At 49.9% G+C, this 17,779-nt stretch overlaps 1 protein-coding gene across 1 annotated transcript; it reads right to left on the minus strand.

The window, feature by feature from the left end:
- Positions 1–271: 271 nt before the first annotated feature.
- Positions 272–16,914, minus strand: PXMP4 (peroxisomal membrane protein 4). The gene is made up of 4 exons (XM_017878460.1): positions 16,683–16,914; positions 9,187–9,249; positions 4,712–4,910; positions 272–1,343 (listed from the first exon to the last, which is right to left on the minus strand). The coding sequence occupies exons 1-4, from the start codon at positions 16,793–16,795 to the stop codon at positions 1,080–1,082; spliced, it is 639 nt and encodes a 212-aa protein (XP_017733949.1). The 5' UTR covers positions 16,796–16,914; the 3' UTR covers positions 272–1,079.
- Positions 16,915–17,779: the final 865 nt, after the last annotated feature.

Below are 17,779 nucleotides of genomic sequence, written 5' to 3' on the forward strand. Positions count from 1 at the left end.
GTCCTCTACCTCTAGATCTGCACTGTCCACTAGAATCTTCTGTGAGGATACAAGTGTTCTATATCTGTGTTGCCCGTCATAGCAGCCACTAGCCACATGTGGCTAACTAGGCCCTGAAAATGTGGGTGGCAAAACATACACCCAACTTTGAATACTTAATACAAAAAAGAGTATAAAATATCTAATTATGTTAATTATATGTTTAAATAGCTTCTAGAAATTCGTGTTAAAGTATATAGTTAAGATTAGTCTCACTTTTTTTTTTTTTTTTTTTGGTGAGACATGGTCTCACTGTCGCCCAGGCTGGAGTGCAGTGGTGTGATCTTTGCTCACTGTAGCCTTGACCTCACAGGCTCAAGTGATCCTCCCACCTCAGCTGGAACCACAGGTGATGGAACCCGGCTAATTTTTTTGTATTTTTTGTATTTTTTGTAAAAACTGGGTTTCACCATGTTGCCCACACTGGTCTCAAGCTCCTGAGTTCAAGTGATCCACCCGCCTCGGCCTCCCAAAGTTCTGGGATTACAGGAGTGAGCCACAGTGGCCAGCCTTCTACTTTTTTGTAATGTGGCTACTAGAAACATTTTAATTATATATATGGCTCATGTGTTTCTATTGGACAGTGGGACTCTAGAACTTCTCCAATAGAACAACATCTGAGATAAGGAACTTAAGTGTTTTTTAAAAAGTATTTACAACCCACTGCCCACCAGCAAGGAGCCCTCTGTGATATAAGAACAGTTGAAGAATGAACATTCCCACCAGAAAGAGACCTCAGGGCCCTCCTCTGAGCTCCATGACCCCTGAGGCCTAGAGGGTGGTGTGGCTGGCCCCAGTCTCACAAAAGTCAGCTGCACAGCTGGAACCAAGCCCTAGATTCCTCAGCCTGATTCGGCCACTCGTGCCACCATACAAAGGTACCCACTAGGATTTGAAAATCAGTGTTTTTACTTTGGCAAATGGAACCTGGGATGACACCAGTTGGAGTCTGAGCTCCATGATCTTGAGAAGGCAGGATCCTTTGGGAGGGTCTGCATGGAGCCACATCTTGAGCCACAGCCAGATACCTCAGGGCTGCATTAATTGGAGGGGCGGCTCTTGTTATAGATGAGGAAGTCTGAGATGCCATGCCATACATTGCTGTCCTCATAGAGGTAGGTCATGGAGGACTGCAGCGAGGGCTGCAGGGTGGATCGGTGATACTCAAAGAGCCACAGCACCAGCCCCCACACCACTGCGGTGAGCAGCGGGAACGGGTCCCACCTGGGTTCAGGGATGTAGCCCTTCTCTACAGCCAGGCGGCCCAGGGCAAACAGGACACGTGACAACAGGTACATGTTGATCTGCAAAGAGGGAATGATGGGAATTACTGGTGATCAGTAGTGATGTCCCTCTTTTGTTTTTGATATTAATGTTTCATTTCTCTTTTTTTCTTAGTGAGCCTGGCTAAGGGTTTATTTTATCTCTTCAAAGAATCAACTTTTGGTTTAGTTCCTTTTCTCTATTGATTTCGTGTTTCCAATTTCATTGATTTCTGCACTAAATTTTTTATTTTTTTTTCTGAGATGGAATCTGGCCCTATCGCCCAGGCTGGAGTGGGCTTACTGGATCTCGGCTCACTGCAACCTCTGCCTCCTAGGTTCAAGCGATTCTACTGCCTCAGCCTCCAGAGTAGCTGGGATTACAGGTGTTGTCCACTACGCCCAGCTAATTTTTGTATTTTTAGTAGAGATAGGGTTTCACCGTGTTGGCCAGGATGGTCCTGAACTCCTGACCTCAGATAATCCGCCCACCTCAGCCTTCCAAAGTGCTGGGATTACAGGTGTAAGCCACAGCGCCAGCCCGTTTTCTGCACTAATTTTTATTGCTTCTTTTCTTCAGCTTACTTTGGATGTAGTTAAAAAATAATAATAATAATAAAATAAAACTTTAGAGATGGGGTCTTGCTCTGTTGCCCCAGCTGTCTCAAACTCCTGCCCTCAAGCAGTCCTCCCGCCTCAGCATGCCAAAGTGTTGGGATTATATGTGATAGCCAATAAAAATTACGGCTAAAAAATGGTTAAACTTTTTTTTTTTTTTTTTTTTTTGAGACAGAGTCTTGGCTCTGTCACCCTTAGCTGGGAGCCAAGTGGCACCATCTTGGGGCACGTGCCCAACTCTCCTCCCTGCGCTTCAAGCGATTCTTCCTGCCCTTCAGATTTCCCAAGCAGCTGAGGATATAGGTGTGTGCCACCCATGCCTATTTTTTTTCTGCATTTTTAATCGAGATGGGGCATTACCGGGCACGAGCCACCATGCCATTGGTCCTAAAAATATTTTTTTTTTTTTTTTTTTTTTTTTTTTTTTTTTTTTTTTTTTTGAGACGGAGGTCTCGCTCTGTCGGGCCCAGGCCTGGAGTGCCGGGGCCACGATCTCAGCTCACTGCAAGCCCTCCGCCTCCCGGGTTCACGCCATTCTCCCTGCCTGCAGGGCCTCCCATAGTAGCTGGGACTACAGGCCCGCCCGCCACCTCGCCCGGCCTAGTTTTTTTGCTATTTTTTTAGTAGAGACGGGGTTTCACCATGTAGCCAGGCATGGCTTCTCGCCACTCCTGACCTCGTGATCCGCCCGTCTCGCGCCTCCCAAAGTGCTGGGAATTACAGGCCCTTGACCACCGCGCCCGGCGCCTAAAAAATATTTTTACAATTTAAAAAATATTTAAGAAATTTGAGGGGAGGCCAAGTTAGAGAGAGGTGGCCAACTTTTCAGCGTTGCCCAATGTAATAATAAATATATGTTATGTAGTCTCTGTCTCGTTGCTGTTGTGGCCTTTATCGACAACGGAGACCAAGGTGCACCAATATATGTGAAGTGTCTAGAAGTGAGACAATGTTCTGACCCCATGGTGAAACCTCACCTTTCTGAAGCGAAGAAAAGATACAAAACATTAGCCTTGGTATGGTGGCAGGCTGCTTGTTAGTCCCCCAACGCGTACTTGGGAGCTAAGATAGGACAAACGCTTGAACCTGGGAAGTGGGAGGTTTGCTGGAATGAGCCTAGACTCGTGCGCACTGCACTCCAGCCTGGGCAACAGAGCAAACTCTGTCTCAATAAAAAGCAAAACAGAACAAACCCAAACAACTAGCATTTAGTCTCTTATTCATCATCATCTCATAGCAATAAATGGAACTTTTAACCCAGAAAAAGGACAAGTCACAGAATAAGAGAGTTTTTAAGAGTGTATTAAGTTGTTCTTTTATGAAAACCTTACTTTCAGGTCATTTTTTTCCCGTCCATTGTCACATACAGAGCGTTTTAAAAATCAATCTCTGCCCGCCAGAGAGCAGCACACTGCATTGATTTTTTGGAACCATGAAATTACAGATGGAAAAACTGAGAGGGAAGGTTGATCCTGTCCAAGGTCCACAGAGGGACTGGGTGAGTCAGCGAGACCTGCAGACATGTAAAAGAGTCAGAGCTTATCATCTCATCCCTCACCCCAACCTCTATACCAGAACCAGGGCCCTCCTCCCTAGCCCTAGCCTCTATACAGAACCACGCCCATCCCCACCACCCTCACTTCTACTGAACACGGGCCCCCTCCCACTCCCATCTCTACACCGAACCATGGGGCCCCCTTTGCCTACCCCTTACCTCTATATGAAACCACGCCCCTTCCCCACCCACCTCGTATTACGTGAACTCACGCCTTCTCCCACCACCTCTATACTGAACCACGTCCCCTTCCCCTACCCCTACACGGAACCAGGCCCCTTCCCCAACTCCCACCTCCACACTGAACCACACTCCTTTCTCCGCTCCTAACTACACTGAACCACGCCCTATACCCCACTCCTACCTCTACACAGAACCACGCCCCTTCCCCCACTCATAACTCTACACTGAACCACACCCCTTCCCCCACTCCCACCTCTATCCAGAACCATGCCCTTTCCCCCACTCCCACCCTAATCCACAACCACGCCCTTACCCCCCACCTCTATATAGAACCACACCTCTTCCCTCACTCCTACCTCTACACTGAACCACGCCCCTTCCCCCAAGCCTACCTCTATACAGAACCACGCCCATCCCCCCACCCCTACCTCTACACTGAACCACGCCCCTTCCCCTACCTCTACCTGTATACAGAACCACGCCCTTCTCCCACGCCTACCTCTACACTGTACCACGCCCTTTCCCCACTCATAACTCTACACTGAACCACACCTCTTCCTCCACTCCAACCTCTACACTGAACCGCGCCCTTCCCCCCACTCATAACGCTACACTGAACCACATCCCTTCCCCCACTCCCAACCTCTATGCAGAACCACGCCCTTTCCCCACTCTTACCTCTATACAGAACCACATCCCTTCCCCCACTCCTACCTCTACACTGAACCACGCCCTTCCCCCACTCCCACCTCTACACTGAACCACACCCCTTCCCCTACTCCCACCTCTACACTGAATCACGCCAGTTCCCCCACTCCTACCTCTATACTGAATCATGCCCTCTTCCCCACCCCACCTCTACACTGAACCACGCCCTCTTCTGTCACCCCACCTCTGTACTGAACCACTCCCCTTCCATCACCCCTACCTTTGTACTGAATCACGCCCCCTTCTGTCACTCCACCTCTGTACTGAACCACTCCCCATTCTGTCACCCCCACCTCTGTGCTGAACCAGGCCCCCCTCACCACCCCTACCTCGGGAGGATCTTTACCTGGCTGTTGATGTTATTGTTTTCTCCAAACACCAGGATACCCCCGAGGAAGGCCGCCAGGAATGCGTGCGCTGGGTAGGTCTTGCCTTGTATGCGGGACTGCAGGGCACGGAGACCCTTGTAGGTGAACACAAACCATGCCAGGTTCCAGGAGTGCATATACGTGGCCTGCAGGATGGCCCACAGCTTCTCCTGGAGGCTGCACAAACACAGGCGCCCCAGCCATGAGTGCAGGCTCAGCAGCCCCACTGAGCACTGGGCATGCCTAACAACCTGCCGGAGAGCTCAGAGTAATGCTCAGTCACCGGCCTCTACCCTTCATGCTCTCTCCCTTGATTCAGGCCTTGACTCAGTGCCACTTCCCCAAGGAGACCTTCCCTGATCACCCTACAGAACAGAATACCCATCACATCCTGTCCTGACCCTAATTTTCTTGTCCTTCCTAGCTATGGTCACCAACGGACATTTATTATCTTCCCCCACCCCAGTAGCAGCTACAGGAGGGTGGTGTCTGGATCTGGCTTGTTCATCTGCAGGGCCTGGCACATAGTAGGTGCTTAATACATGTTTTTTGTGAGTAAAAATGTGAAGAAGTGAAGGAGTGAGTGTCTGCCATGTGCTGGATCTGGGGATACAATTCTGAGAAGAAACAGATCTGGTCGCCGCCCTCAGGGGCTTATGATCTACTGGGAGAGGAAAATGTGAAATAAATAATCACAAAAAGAACTTTGACCTTGACAAGAGATGGTGCTGGGATCTTCCTGATGAGGAGAAGTCAAGGAGGTCAAGAGGGGAGGGGAGCTGCATCCCAGGCAGAGGGCTCAGCACGTGCCAGGCCCACAGGAGGGGCAGAGAGTATCAGGAAAGGAGCAGAGAGAAGCCACAGTGGCCATGGGCAGAGAACCAGAGAGTTTGTGGGGTGGGTGCAGGGCAGAGGCAGTGGGGCCATGCTGAGTTTGGTCTTTATCCTGAGAAGTGAACATTTAAATAGAGGAGGCTATTCTTTTATCTCTTAAAATCACTAGAGGTCAGGTGCAGTGCAGTGGCTCACGCCTATAACCCCAACACTTTGGGAGGCTGTGCTGAGTAGGCGCCACTGCATTCCAGCCTGGGTGACAGAGAGAGACTCTACCTTAAAATAAATAAATAAATAAATAAAAAATTACTAGGAGGCCAGACACAGTAGCTCACACCTGTCATCCCAGCACTTTGAGAGGCCAACACAGGCAGATTCCTTGAGCCCAGGAGTTCCAGACCAGCCTGGGCAACATAATGAGACCTCGTCTCTATAAAAAAAAATAAAGAAAAAATTAGCCTGGTGTGGTGGCACATGCCTGTAGTTCCCGCTACTCGGGAGGCTGAGGAAGGAGGTTTGCTTGAGTCTGCAGTGAACCATGATTGCGCAACAGCACTCCAGTCTGGGTGACAGATTCCTTGTCTCTAAAAATTGAAAAAAAAATAAAAATCACTAGGGGGCAGGAAGGACAACACAGAGAAAGAACAGAGTCTACTCCTCCCAATTCAGGAATGGCAAACTCAGGTGCTCTTAAAGCTGGACGAGGACCCTGAATGAGTGAGAGGGTCCACAGGGAAATCTTCCAGGTGGCTGGGGATAGCCGGGAGCAGCTGGCTGTCATCCCATGCAAACACAGGCCCCAGTGTTGCCAGTCCTAAGGCAGGAAAGCTCGATTTCCATGTGGAATCTACCAGTTTTTAAATGTTGGCACTAACCCTGCCTTCAAAATGTGTCTAGAGACTGACCACTCTTCTCACCTGCACCAGCACCACTGAGGTCCAAGCCTGACATTGGCTCACTTGCATCACTGCCACAGCCTCCTGGAGGGAACCTGCTTCTGCCCTTGGGTGGCCCTGCTCCCCTCCCCCCACACCAATCTGTTCTTAACCTGGCAGCAATTTTTTTTTTTCTCTGAGATGGAGTCTAGCTCTGTTGCCCAGGCTGGAGTCCAGTGGCATGATCTGGGCTTACTGCAACCTCTCCTCCTGGGTTTGAGCGATTCTCTTGCCTCAGCCTCCCGAGTAGCTGGGACTACAGGTGTGCACCATCACATACGACTAATCTTTGTTTGTTTGTTTATTTATTTTGAGACGGAGTCTCACTCTGTGGCCCAAGCTGGAGTGCAGTATCGTGATCTCGGCTCACTGCAACCTCCGCCTCTCAGGTTCAAGCAATTCTCCTGTGTTGGCCTTCTGAGTAGCTGGGACCACAGGCGTGTGCTGCCATGCCCAGCTAATTTTTGTATTTTTAGTAGAGACAGGGTTTCACCATGTTGGCCAGGGTGGGCTTGATCTCCTGACCTCACGATTTGCCTGCCTCAGCTTTCCAAACTGTTGGGATTATGGGCGTGAGCCACTGTGCCCAACCTAATCTTTGTATTTTTTGGTAGAGACAAGGTTTTGCCATGTTGGCCAGGCTGGTCTGGAACTCCTGACCTCAAGTGTACCACCCACCTCGGCCTCCCAAAGTGTTGGGATTACAGGCATGAGCCACTGTGCCTAGCCTGGCAGCAAATTCTTAACCCTCACGCTGTTAACACGTAAGTCAAATAATGGTGCAGCCCTGCTCAAAATCTTACAACAGTTTCCCATTGCACTTAAAGGAAAAGCCAAATTCCTCTCTATGACCCAAAGCTGGAGAGGACTGACCCAGGTCAAGCTGTGACCCGCCTCTCTGTCCTCTCTCCCCTTCCGTCCCTCTGCTCTAGCCTCTTCACACTTATCAGGCAGGATCCTACCTCAAGGCCTTTGCACTGGCTATGCCCGTGGCCTGGAACACTCTTTCCCCTCATATCCACCTGGACAACTCTGTCTCCTTCAAGTCTTTACTCCAATGTCACTTTCTCATAGAGGCCTTCCCTATTTAATTCTGCAACCTGTCCCCTCAGCACTTCTGATGCCCTTTCCCTTTTTCCCTGCTGTAATTTCACTTTTCCATAATCATATCACCTTCTAACATACCACAAACTCTCCTTACTAGGTTTATTTTCTGCCACCCCGTGCTAGAATGTCAGCAGGAGTCACTGCCTGTTTTGTTCACTGCTGTATCCCCAGTACCTAGAACAAGCTGTCTGGCACATAGCAGATCTCATAAACAACCTGGTTGAATACACATGAGTTCAGTTTTTTTTTTTTTTTTTTTTTTTTTTTTTTTTTTTTGAGACGGAGTCTGCTCTGCCTCCCAGGCTGAGTGCAGTGCCGCTCTCAGCTCACTGCAAGGCTCCGCCTCCCGGTTTAACGCCATTCTCCTGTCTCAGCTCCCGAGTAGCCTGGGACTACAGGCGCCCAGCCACGATCGCCACGACTAGTTTTTATAATTAATTTTTAAGTAGAGAAACGTGGTTATCAACCGTAATTAGCCGGATGGTCATCGACTCCATGACCTCGTGAAATACAGCAACCGATCTCGGCCTCCCAAAAGTGACTGGGATTACAGGCTTAAGAAGCCACCGGCAGACCCAAGCCGAAAGTTCAGTTTTAAAATGACTTGGAGGACAACAAAACAAAACAAACAAATAAATAAGATAAAAATACAAAAAGCACATCTTGCAAGTTGGAGTTGGCCTGGAGGCTAGCAGTGCATGATTCCTGTACATTCCACGTGAGCCTGTATGCATTAAACACTGGACTGCAACCCGTTTTCTGAGAAGTGCCTTGAGGGAAGAGCTACGGGAAATGAGAGGAAGGTGAAGAGGCTTGAGCAAGAGACGAGAGATCAGGGAGCTTTGAGGAGGAAGTGATCCTCAGAGAAGTGGTCTGGATTGCCAGGAGGGAAGTAAAGGTGGAGTGCAAGCCAAAGGCTCTTCTGGCGTGACAGCTGCATGAGCAGACGTGTGCAGGTGGAGCTACACATGGCACGTGCATGGAATGGCAGTGAGTTCTGTGTGCCAAAGGCACCCCAGGGTGGACACAACTGGGGGTCTGCTGAGGCCAGACTGCAGAAGGCACTGAAGGCCAGGCCTGGAAGCTGGGCTTCCTTGGAGGGCACAGGGAGTTTTCAAGCAGGGATAATGGGATCACAGTTGGACTTTAGGGCCAGGCACGGTGACTCACACCTGTAATCCCAGCACTGTGGGAGGCCCAGGCAGCTGATCACCTGAAGTCGTGAGTTCAAGACCAGCTTGGCCAATATGGTGAAACCCCATCTCTACTAAAAATGCAAAAATTAGCTGGGCCTGGTGGCGGGTCCCTGTAGTCCCAGTTACTCAGGAGACTGAAGCAGGAGAATCGCTTGATTCCCAGAGGCGGAGGTTGCAGTGAACCAAGATCACCACTGTACTCCAGCCTGGGCAACAGAGAGAGACTCCATCTCAACAACAACAAAAAAAAACAAAAGAAAAAAAGAGTTGAACTGTAGGAGGCGTGATGGGGGGGGCAGGGTAGACCCAGCTAAGAAGCTATTACGACTGTCCTGGCACTGAGGGCTGACTACCTTCTCTCCCAGTTTGAGGGATGTGTACCTGCCATTCCGGAAGAGAAAGGTCATGACCAGTGCATGAGGGGCCCGGATTTTGGCTCCATAGCTGTAGAAACAGAAGAAAACAGTTACTATAACGTCACTGTGTTGCACTTTCTTTTTGGGCTCTCCTTTTGACCCTTTGTTCTCTCTCCCCATCCCAAATTCTGACACCACTTTGGGAGGGGAAATCATGCTGGATGCAAATCCTGGCTCTGATACTTCCTGGTAGTATGGTCTCAGGCGTGTCCTTTAACTCCTCTGAGCCTCAGTTTCCGCACCATAAAAAGGGATGTTATTTTTAATTATTCAGCAACAGAGCCTCATCCTGTCTCCCAGGCTGGTGTGCAGTGGTACGATCATAGCTCACTGTAGCCCTGAACTCCTGGGCTCCAGCGATCCTCCAGCCTCAGCTCCCTGAGTAGCTGAGACTACAGGTGTGTGCCATCATGATCAGCATCAAAAGGGATGTTTTTTGTTTGTTTTTTGAGATGGAGTCTCGCTCCGTCGCCCAGGCTGGAGTACAGTGGTGCAATCTTGGCTCACTGTAGCCTCCGCCTCCTGGGTTCAAGCAATTCTCTTGCCTCAGCCTCCCGAGTAGCTAGGATTACAGGTGCCAGCCACCATGCTAGGCTAATTTTTGTATTTTTAGTAGAGATGGGGTTTCACCATGTTGCCCAGGCTGGTCTGGAACTCCTGACCTCAGGTGATCCGCCAACCTTAAAAAGGGATGTTAAAACTCAGAGGGCTCATTGTAATTTCTTTTTTCTTTTCTGAGACAGAGTCTCTCTCTGTAGCCCAGGCTGGAGTGCACTGGTATGATCTTGGCTTACTGTAACCTCCACCTCCCTGGTTCAGGCAATTATCTTGCCTCAGCCTCCTGAGTAGCTGGGATTACAGGCACACGCCACCATGCCCGGCTAATTTTTGTATTTTTAGTAGAGACAAGGTTTCTCCACATTGCTCAGGCTAGTCTCGAACTCCTGACTTCAGGTGATCCGCCCGCCTTGGCCTCCCAAAGTGCTGGGATTACAGGCGTGAGCCACCGTGCCCGGCTCTATAATTTTGATGGAAGGAGATGGTACATGTAAAAGGTCCACCATCCTTGCTCAACTGGCTTTGTGGAATTGCTCCCTCTGCTCCATCCTGACATTCTCACTGGAGCCAGTCTCATCTTTTTTTTTTTTTTCTGGAGATGGAGTTTTGCTCTTGTTGCTCAGCCTGGAGTGCAATGGCGTGATCTCGGCTCACTGCAACCTCCGCCTCCCAGGTTCAAGCAATTCTCCTGCCTCAGTCTCCCACGTAGCTGGAATTACAGGCATGTGCCACCATGCCCGGCTAATTTTGCATTTTTAGTAGAGATGGGGTTTCTCCCTGTTGGTCAGGCTGGTCTCGAACTCCCGACGTCAGGTGATCCGCCCGCCTCAGCCTCCCAAAGTGCTGGGATTACAAGCGTGAGCCACCCTGCCCGTCCTAGCCAGTCTCATCTTTTAAAAACATCAATCTCATCACATCACTCCCAGCTTAAAATCCTCTAACATCTTTCCACTACTCACAGAACAAATTCGAAGCTCCTCCCTGCAGCCTTGAAAGTGCTACAGCCTTGGCCCCTGCTCACTGCTCCCACCCTCACCCCAGAGCCCTCCTCTGCTGCTCCAGCCACACTGTCCTTCCTGGACTGCGTCTGACACATCAAGTCCTTCTCTGCTCCTGGCTTTGTCCTGGCGGTTCCCACTACCTGGCGTGCTCCTCCCCAGTCACCTTCCCTCAGCCTTCCAGTCTCAGCTGGGCCCTCTGTAAAGGCCTCCTGAAACTCCAGCCTAGGTTTGCGCAATTTTTCATTGCCACAGATGCCAAAACTTCTCTCCAGCACTTCATCTTCCCAGTTTAATGACTCGGCTATTAAGTATTTATTCTATTTTTTTTTTTTTTTTTTTGAGACGGAGTTCTTGCTCTGTCGCCCAGGCTGCGAGTGCAGTGGCTGGATCTCAGGCTCACTGCAAGCTCCGCCTTCCCGGGGTCCATTCTCCTGCCTCAGCCACCGGAGTAGCTGGGACTACTGGCGCCCGCCACTTCGGCCGGCTAGTTTTTTGTATTTTTTAGTAGAGACGGGGTTTCACCATGTTAGCCAGGATGGTCTCGATCTCCTGACCTCGTGATCTGCCCGTCTCGGCCTCCCAAAGTGCTGGGATTACAGGCTTGAGCCACCGCGCCCGGCCGTATTTATTCTATTATAATGATCTCTTTCCTGTGCTAGACTGTGGGCTCTGTGAAGACAGGGAATGTGTCTGGCTTGTCATCTGCATAGTCCCTAGCACCCCACATGGTACCTGACAAATAATATGTGCTTGATAAATAACTATTGACTGACCGATGCCAGGACAGCCTTTACCCATGACAATGTCATTTCTAGAGGGTTCTATTTTCAGCTTGGCTCATCTTAAAGTTAACAAATTCCCTAAAGCAGCTGTTAGGTAACACTGTACCTCTTTCTAACTATTATACAAAGGAGGACCTCAACTATGTAAAAATGCATTTATAAAAGGGCTGACACTTTGTAAGGCCAAAGTGGGCAGATCATTTGAGGTCAGGAGTTTGAGACTAGCCTGGACAACATGGTGAAACCTGTCTCTACTAAAAATACTACAAATATTAGCTGGCTATGGTGGCAGGCAACTATATTCCCAGCTACTCGGGAGGCTGAGGCAGGAGAATCTCTTGAATTCGGGAGGCGGAGGCTGCAGCGAGTCGAGATTGTGCCACTGCACTCCAGCCTGGGCAGCAGACTAAGACTCTGTCTCAAAAACAAAAATAAAATTTAAAAAACTGGAAGGAAATATGCCACTGTTATTAGCAATGCCCACTGCACTGGAGGAATATAAAATTTATTTTTGCTTGCTTTTAAACTTTTCTATACTTCCAAAATTATCTGTGATTAAGCATTGCTTTTAAAATTATTAAATATTTTAAATGTTACATAATTGCCTCTTTTCAAGATTCAAACCTCTTCCCCCACCCCTCCTTTCTCCTCCTCATTTAGGGATCTAGGAATGATGTGACCATGTTTACTTTCATTGTTTTAACTATACTCAAATGAATAGTAGAAAGACAGTGGTATTTGATGTCAAAGCCCTGCCATGTTTTGCTGTGTGAACTTGGATAAATCAGTTAACCTCTCTGAACCTCCCTTTTCCCATCAACAAAAGGTGTTCTCCATTTTACAGAATGGCTTTTGGCATTTACGCACATGTAGAAGTTCCTAGCTCAGTCAATATTAGTATCTCTTCTTTTTTTATTCTTTATTGGACACTTTCACCCCTACCCCTATCCCTGACTAAGTTCTCCAGGTACTGACCCCGGTCTTACCAGGCTACAAGGTCTAAAAATCCTGGACAGCCCCCTTGAGACAATGGTCATGAGCCACATACTATTGTCTCCCCAAATATACATGAATGTTCACTGCAGGCTTGTTTGAAAAAACAAAAGACTAGAATCAAATCTGTGTCCAAGGTTGGGTGCAGTGGCTCATGCCTGTAATCCTAGCACTCTGGGAGGCCAAGGAAGGAGGACTGCTTAAGGCTAGGAGTTCAACACCAGCCTGGGCAACATGGTGAGACTCCATCTCTACAAAAAATAAAAAATTTGGCCAGGTGCAGTGACTCACGTCTGTAATCCCAGCACTTTAGGAGGCTAAGGTGGGTAGATCGCTTAAGCCGGGAGCTTGAGACCAGCCTGGGCAACGTAGTGATACTCCATCTTTATAAAATGTATGAAAAATTAGCTGGTGTTGTGCACCTATAGTCTTAGCTACTTGGGAGGCTGAGGTGTGAGGATTCCTGGAGCCCAAGAGTTCAAGGCTACAGTGAGCTATGATCACACCACTGCACTCCAGCCTGGGTGACAGAGCAAGATCCCATCTTTAAATTAAAAAAAAAAAAAAAGCCCCAGCGTGGTCGCTCACGCCTGTAATCCCAGCACTTTGGGAGGTCAGGGCGGGTGGATCACTTGAGGTCAGGAGTTCAAGACCAGTCTCGCCAACATACCGAAACCCCATCTCTACTAAAAATACAAAAATTAGCTGGACGTGGTGGTGCACACCTGTAATCCCAGCTACTCAGGAGGCTGAGGCAGGAGAATCGCTTGAACCCGGGAGGTGCAGGTTGCAGTGAGCCGAGATAGTGCCATTGCACTCCAGTCTGAGCAACGGAGCAAGACTCCATCTCTTGGCCAGGCGCGGTGGCTCACGCCTGTAATCCCAGCACTTTGGGAGGCCGAGGTGGGCGGATCACAAGGGCAGGAGATCGAGACCATGGTGAAACCCCGTCTCTACTAAAAATACAAAAAATTAGCCGGGCGCAGTGGTGGGTGCCTGTAGTCCCAGCTACTCAGGAGGCTGAGGCAGGAGAATGGCGTGAACCTGGGAGGCGGAGCTTGCAGTGAGCCGAGATCACGCCACTGCACTCCAGCCTGGGCGACAGAGCAAGACTCCGTCTCAAAAAAAAAAAAAAAAAGGTTCCCAACACAAAAAAAAAAAAAAAAAAAAGAATGAGGCAACTTTATGCACACTGATATGGACATACAACTTATATATTTTTTTTTTGAAACGTAGTCTTGCTGTGTCGCCCAGGCTGGAGTGCAGTGGCCTGATCTCGGCTCACTGCAAGCTCCGCCTCCCGGGTTCACGCCATTCTCCCGCCTCAGCCTCCGAGTAGCTGGGACTACAGGCGCCCGCCACAAGGCCCGGCTAGTTTTTTGTATTTTAGTAGAGACGGGGTTTCACCATGTTAGCCAGGATGGTCTTGATCTCCTGACCTCGTGATCCACCCACCTCGGCCTCCCAAAGTGCTGGGATTACAGGCTTGAGCCACCGCGCCCAGCCTGGACATACAACTTTTAGAGCAAGGTGTACAGATGTGTGTGCAGCACTGCAGTAATTGTGTAAAATGAGGAAATTATAAATCTAAAATTATTTCAACATAAAACTTTTTAAAAAGATATGTGGGGGTGCCGGGTGCGGTGGCTCACACCTGTAATCCCAGCATAGGCCCAGGCAGGTGGTCACAAAATAAGGAATTCGAGACCAGCCTGGCCAGCATGGTGAAACCCGTCTCTACTAAAAATACAAAAATATTAGCCAAGCATGATAGTGCGCACCTGTAGTCCCGCTACTTGGGAGGCTGAAGCAGGAGAATTGCTTGAATCCGGGAAGCAGAGGTTGCAGTGAGCTGTGCGAGATCACACCACTGCACTCCAGCCTGGGTGACAGAGCGAGATCCTGTCTAAAAAAAAAAAAAAAAACAAAAAGGGCCGGGCGTGGTGGCTCACGCCTGTAATCCCAGCACTCTGGGAGGCCGAGGCGGGCAGATGACGAGGTCAGGAGATCGAGACCATCCTGGCTGATACAGTGAAACCCTGTTTCTACTAAAAAATACAAAAAGTTAGCCAGGCGTGGTGGCGAGCACCTGTAGTCCCAGCTACTCAGGAGCCTGAGGCAGGAGAATGGCTTGAACCCGAGAGATGGAGCTTGCAGTGAGCCGAGATCATGCCACTATACTCCAGCCTGGCAACAGAGCAAGACTCTGTCTCAAAAAAGAAACAACTTGGCAAAAGGGTCACTGATGATTAAGGAATAGCTGATATAATCTGGCCAGAACCAGTGGGAACCAGTTCTACCTGACTCTTGAGTGTCCATGGGAACCAAGAGCCTGGCACTGGGGCCAGGCATCCTTGGGTTTGAATCCTGGCTCCAACCCTGACCAAGTGCTGTGGCCAAGAGCAATGGGTCTACCTCTGAGCTACAGCCTTTTCATCTGGAAAATGGGGACAATGGCAATTCTGATCTTGCACACTTATTCATTCATTCAATAAATTTTTGAGAAACTACTAAATACTAGGTGCTAGTAATACACCAAGGAACGAAATAGATAAAGTTATGGCCTCGTGAAACTTACTTTCTTTCTCTTTTTTTTTTTTTTTTGAGACGGAGTTTCACTCTGTCTCCCAGGCTAGAGTAGAGTGGCCCAATCTCAGCTCACCTTAACCTGCACTTCCTGGGTTCAAACAGTTCTCCTGCCCCTCGGCCTCCCATGTAGCTGGGACTACAGGCACATTGCTACCACACCCAGCTATTTTTTGGTAGAGACGGGGTTTCGCCATGTTGGCCAGGCTGGTCTCGAACTCCTGACCTCAGACAATCCGCCTGCCTCGGCCTCCCAAAGTGCTAGGATTACAGGTGTGAGCCACCGTGGCCAGCCTGTGCTAAGCATTTCACACATATTGACTCAATCCTGATAGTATAAGTACTAGTACCATGCCCATTTTACAGAAATTGAGGCTTAGAGAGGCTAAATGACTTCCTCCAGATCACAGAGCAGGTGGGACCAGGGTTCAAGCCAAGGCATCCACATTCTCCCCACCATCCCACGTTGCCACTAGGATGCCAATTTCGGGGGACACAAACCACTTTCTCTGGTTTGTTCTCAGCTTTGTCCCAGGTTCTGGCACTATAGGACCTCAATAAACGGTGGCGGCCGGGTGCAGTGGCTCACGCCTATAATCCCAGCACTTTGGGAGGCCGAGGTGGGCGGGAGATCGAGACCATCCCAGCTAACACGGTGAAACACCGTCTCTACTAAAAAATATAAAAAATTAGCCAGGCGTGGGGACAGGCGCCTGTAGTCCCAGCTACTCCAGAGGCTGAGGCAGGAGAATGGTGTGAACCCAGGAGGCAGAGCTTGCAGTGAGCCGAGATTGTGCCACTGCACTCCAGCCTGGGCGACAGAGCGAAACTCTGTCTCAAAAAAATAAATAAAATAAAAAAATAAAAAAATAAAATAAAAAACAAAATAAAATAAAATAAATGGTGGCTGTTACGCACTTGGTTTAAAGGAGGCTGAGCTCCCCTCTAGGCACCAGCCAGGGCAATGACCCCAAGACCTCCTCTCGCAGGTAAAATGCCAGGATAGTTGCAGCTTCTTTTACATTCATTGTCAGTCCCAGGAGCCCCCTTAGCCAAATGGGACTTGGCGCTGGAGTCCTACAGGTGAGGAGTGAGAAGCAGGATCCAAGTCCATGGGCAGCTTCGTGGGGACAGTATAAACAGGAGGCATCTGCCTGCCAGCTAGAGGCCAGAACCTAGTTCCCCATTGTGCAGATAGGGCCGTTGAGGCCAGTCAGGCTCAAAGGCACACCGCGAGGCGAGGTGAACTGAACCCAAATGAGGGGATACAGGAGCTGGCATGGGAGGAGATCAAAGCAAGAGGGCCAGGCTGCAAAGGTTGGAAGACCCAGAAAATGTGCAGTGGGAAGCCCAGTTCATGGCTGGGAAGGCGCGCAACCCAAAATCCAGCTCCCATTGCACAGATAGTGACCTCCGAGACTTAGAGACAAAAGAGGACTGCTCCAGGGCACACAGCACTGCGGCGTCGGACTTTGAACTCGCGCCTCCGACCCCAGCCAGTATATCCCTCAGCCCCAGCCCGGCCCGATGGCCCCACTCACACAGCCCCGTTCCGGAAGCCCTTAAGCACGGCCAACGCAGCGTGGTAGCGGCGCTTGCGCAGCAGTGCGTTGACGGCTACAAGCAGAGCCCGCAGCTGCGGCGGGGCTGCCATAGTGCGGGCGGCGCACCGGGTCGGGGTGCGGAACTGGAAGCGCACTGACAACCCGAGGGTCCAGCTGCAGCGCCCACAGCCCGTCGATAGCGCCGCCAAGTCGTGGCGTCTATAAGCTGTTTCTGCCGTCACTCATGCATGGAAGGCCAATCAGAGAGCGTACTTGTGTCATGGGGCAATAGCACTCATCGAGATAGTTGTCTGACTGGAAGAGAAAGGAAAGCCTGTAACCAATCACAGTGGGATCCGCCCAAGGACACACACACACACACACACACACACACACACGCACACGATTTGTCTGGACGAGAAAGGAGAGCCTGTAACCATTCACAGTGGGATCCGCCCAAGAACACACACACACACACACACACACACACACACACACGATTTGTCCAATCAGAAGGCATTTTCCCTTGGGCTATGTTCGGTTCACTAGTGGGTTTGGAAGGAGGCATGTACTTGGAAGGAGGGCTCCAGAAGCAGGAGTAGCCCTGCTTAGAGCTGGAATGGGCGACAGGTGATGATACAGGGAGGAGCAGGTCCCCATCTGACTGGGGTATCCTTTACCATAGCGATCTTCTCAGAGTGTCAGTCCCATGGCCCCTCAATGGCTTCCATGTACGTATGTATGTTTTGAGATACAGCCTTGCTCAGGCTGGAGTGCAGTGGCGCCATCTGGGCTCACTGCATCCTCCCCCCCGGCCCAGGGTTCAAGCAATTCTCCTGCCTCAGCCTCATGAGTAGGTGGGACTACAGGCACCCGCCACCATGCTAGGCTAATTTTTTGTGTTTTTAGTAGATTACAGGCGCCCGCCACCATGTCCAGCTAATTTTTGTATTTTTAGTAGAGACAGGGTTACACCATGTTGGCCAGGCTAGTCTCGAACTCCTGACCTCAGGTGATCCACCTGCCTCAGCCTTCCAAAGTGTTGGGATTACAGGCGTGAGCCCAGCCGGCTTCCACTTATTCTTAGAATCCAA

Source organism: Rhinopithecus bieti, unplaced genomic scaffold (assembly GCF_001698545.2).
Source record: "Rhinopithecus bieti isolate Rb0 unplaced genomic scaffold, ASM169854v2 scaffold_65, whole genome shotgun sequence".
Classification (NCBI taxonomy): domain Eukaryota; kingdom Metazoa; phylum Chordata; class Mammalia; order Primates; family Cercopithecidae; genus Rhinopithecus; species Rhinopithecus bieti.

What these genes read in the sequence shown, in the direction of transcription:
- PXMP4 (XM_017878460.1), bottom strand. Translation starts at nt 16,795, where the DNA reads ATGGCAGCCCCGCCGCAGCTGCGGGCTCTGCTTGTAGCCGTCAACGCA. An exon ending in TTTCTCTTCCGGAATGGCAG is followed by an intron (nt 4,911 to 9,186) that starts GTACACATCCCT and finishes GTGTTTGTGCAG; the next exon opens with CCTCCAGGAGAAGCTGTGGG. An exon ending in ACAATAACATCAACAGCCAG is followed by an intron (nt 1,344 to 4,711) that starts GTAAAGATCCTC and finishes CCCTCTTTGCAG; the next exon opens with ATCAACATGTACCTGTTGTC.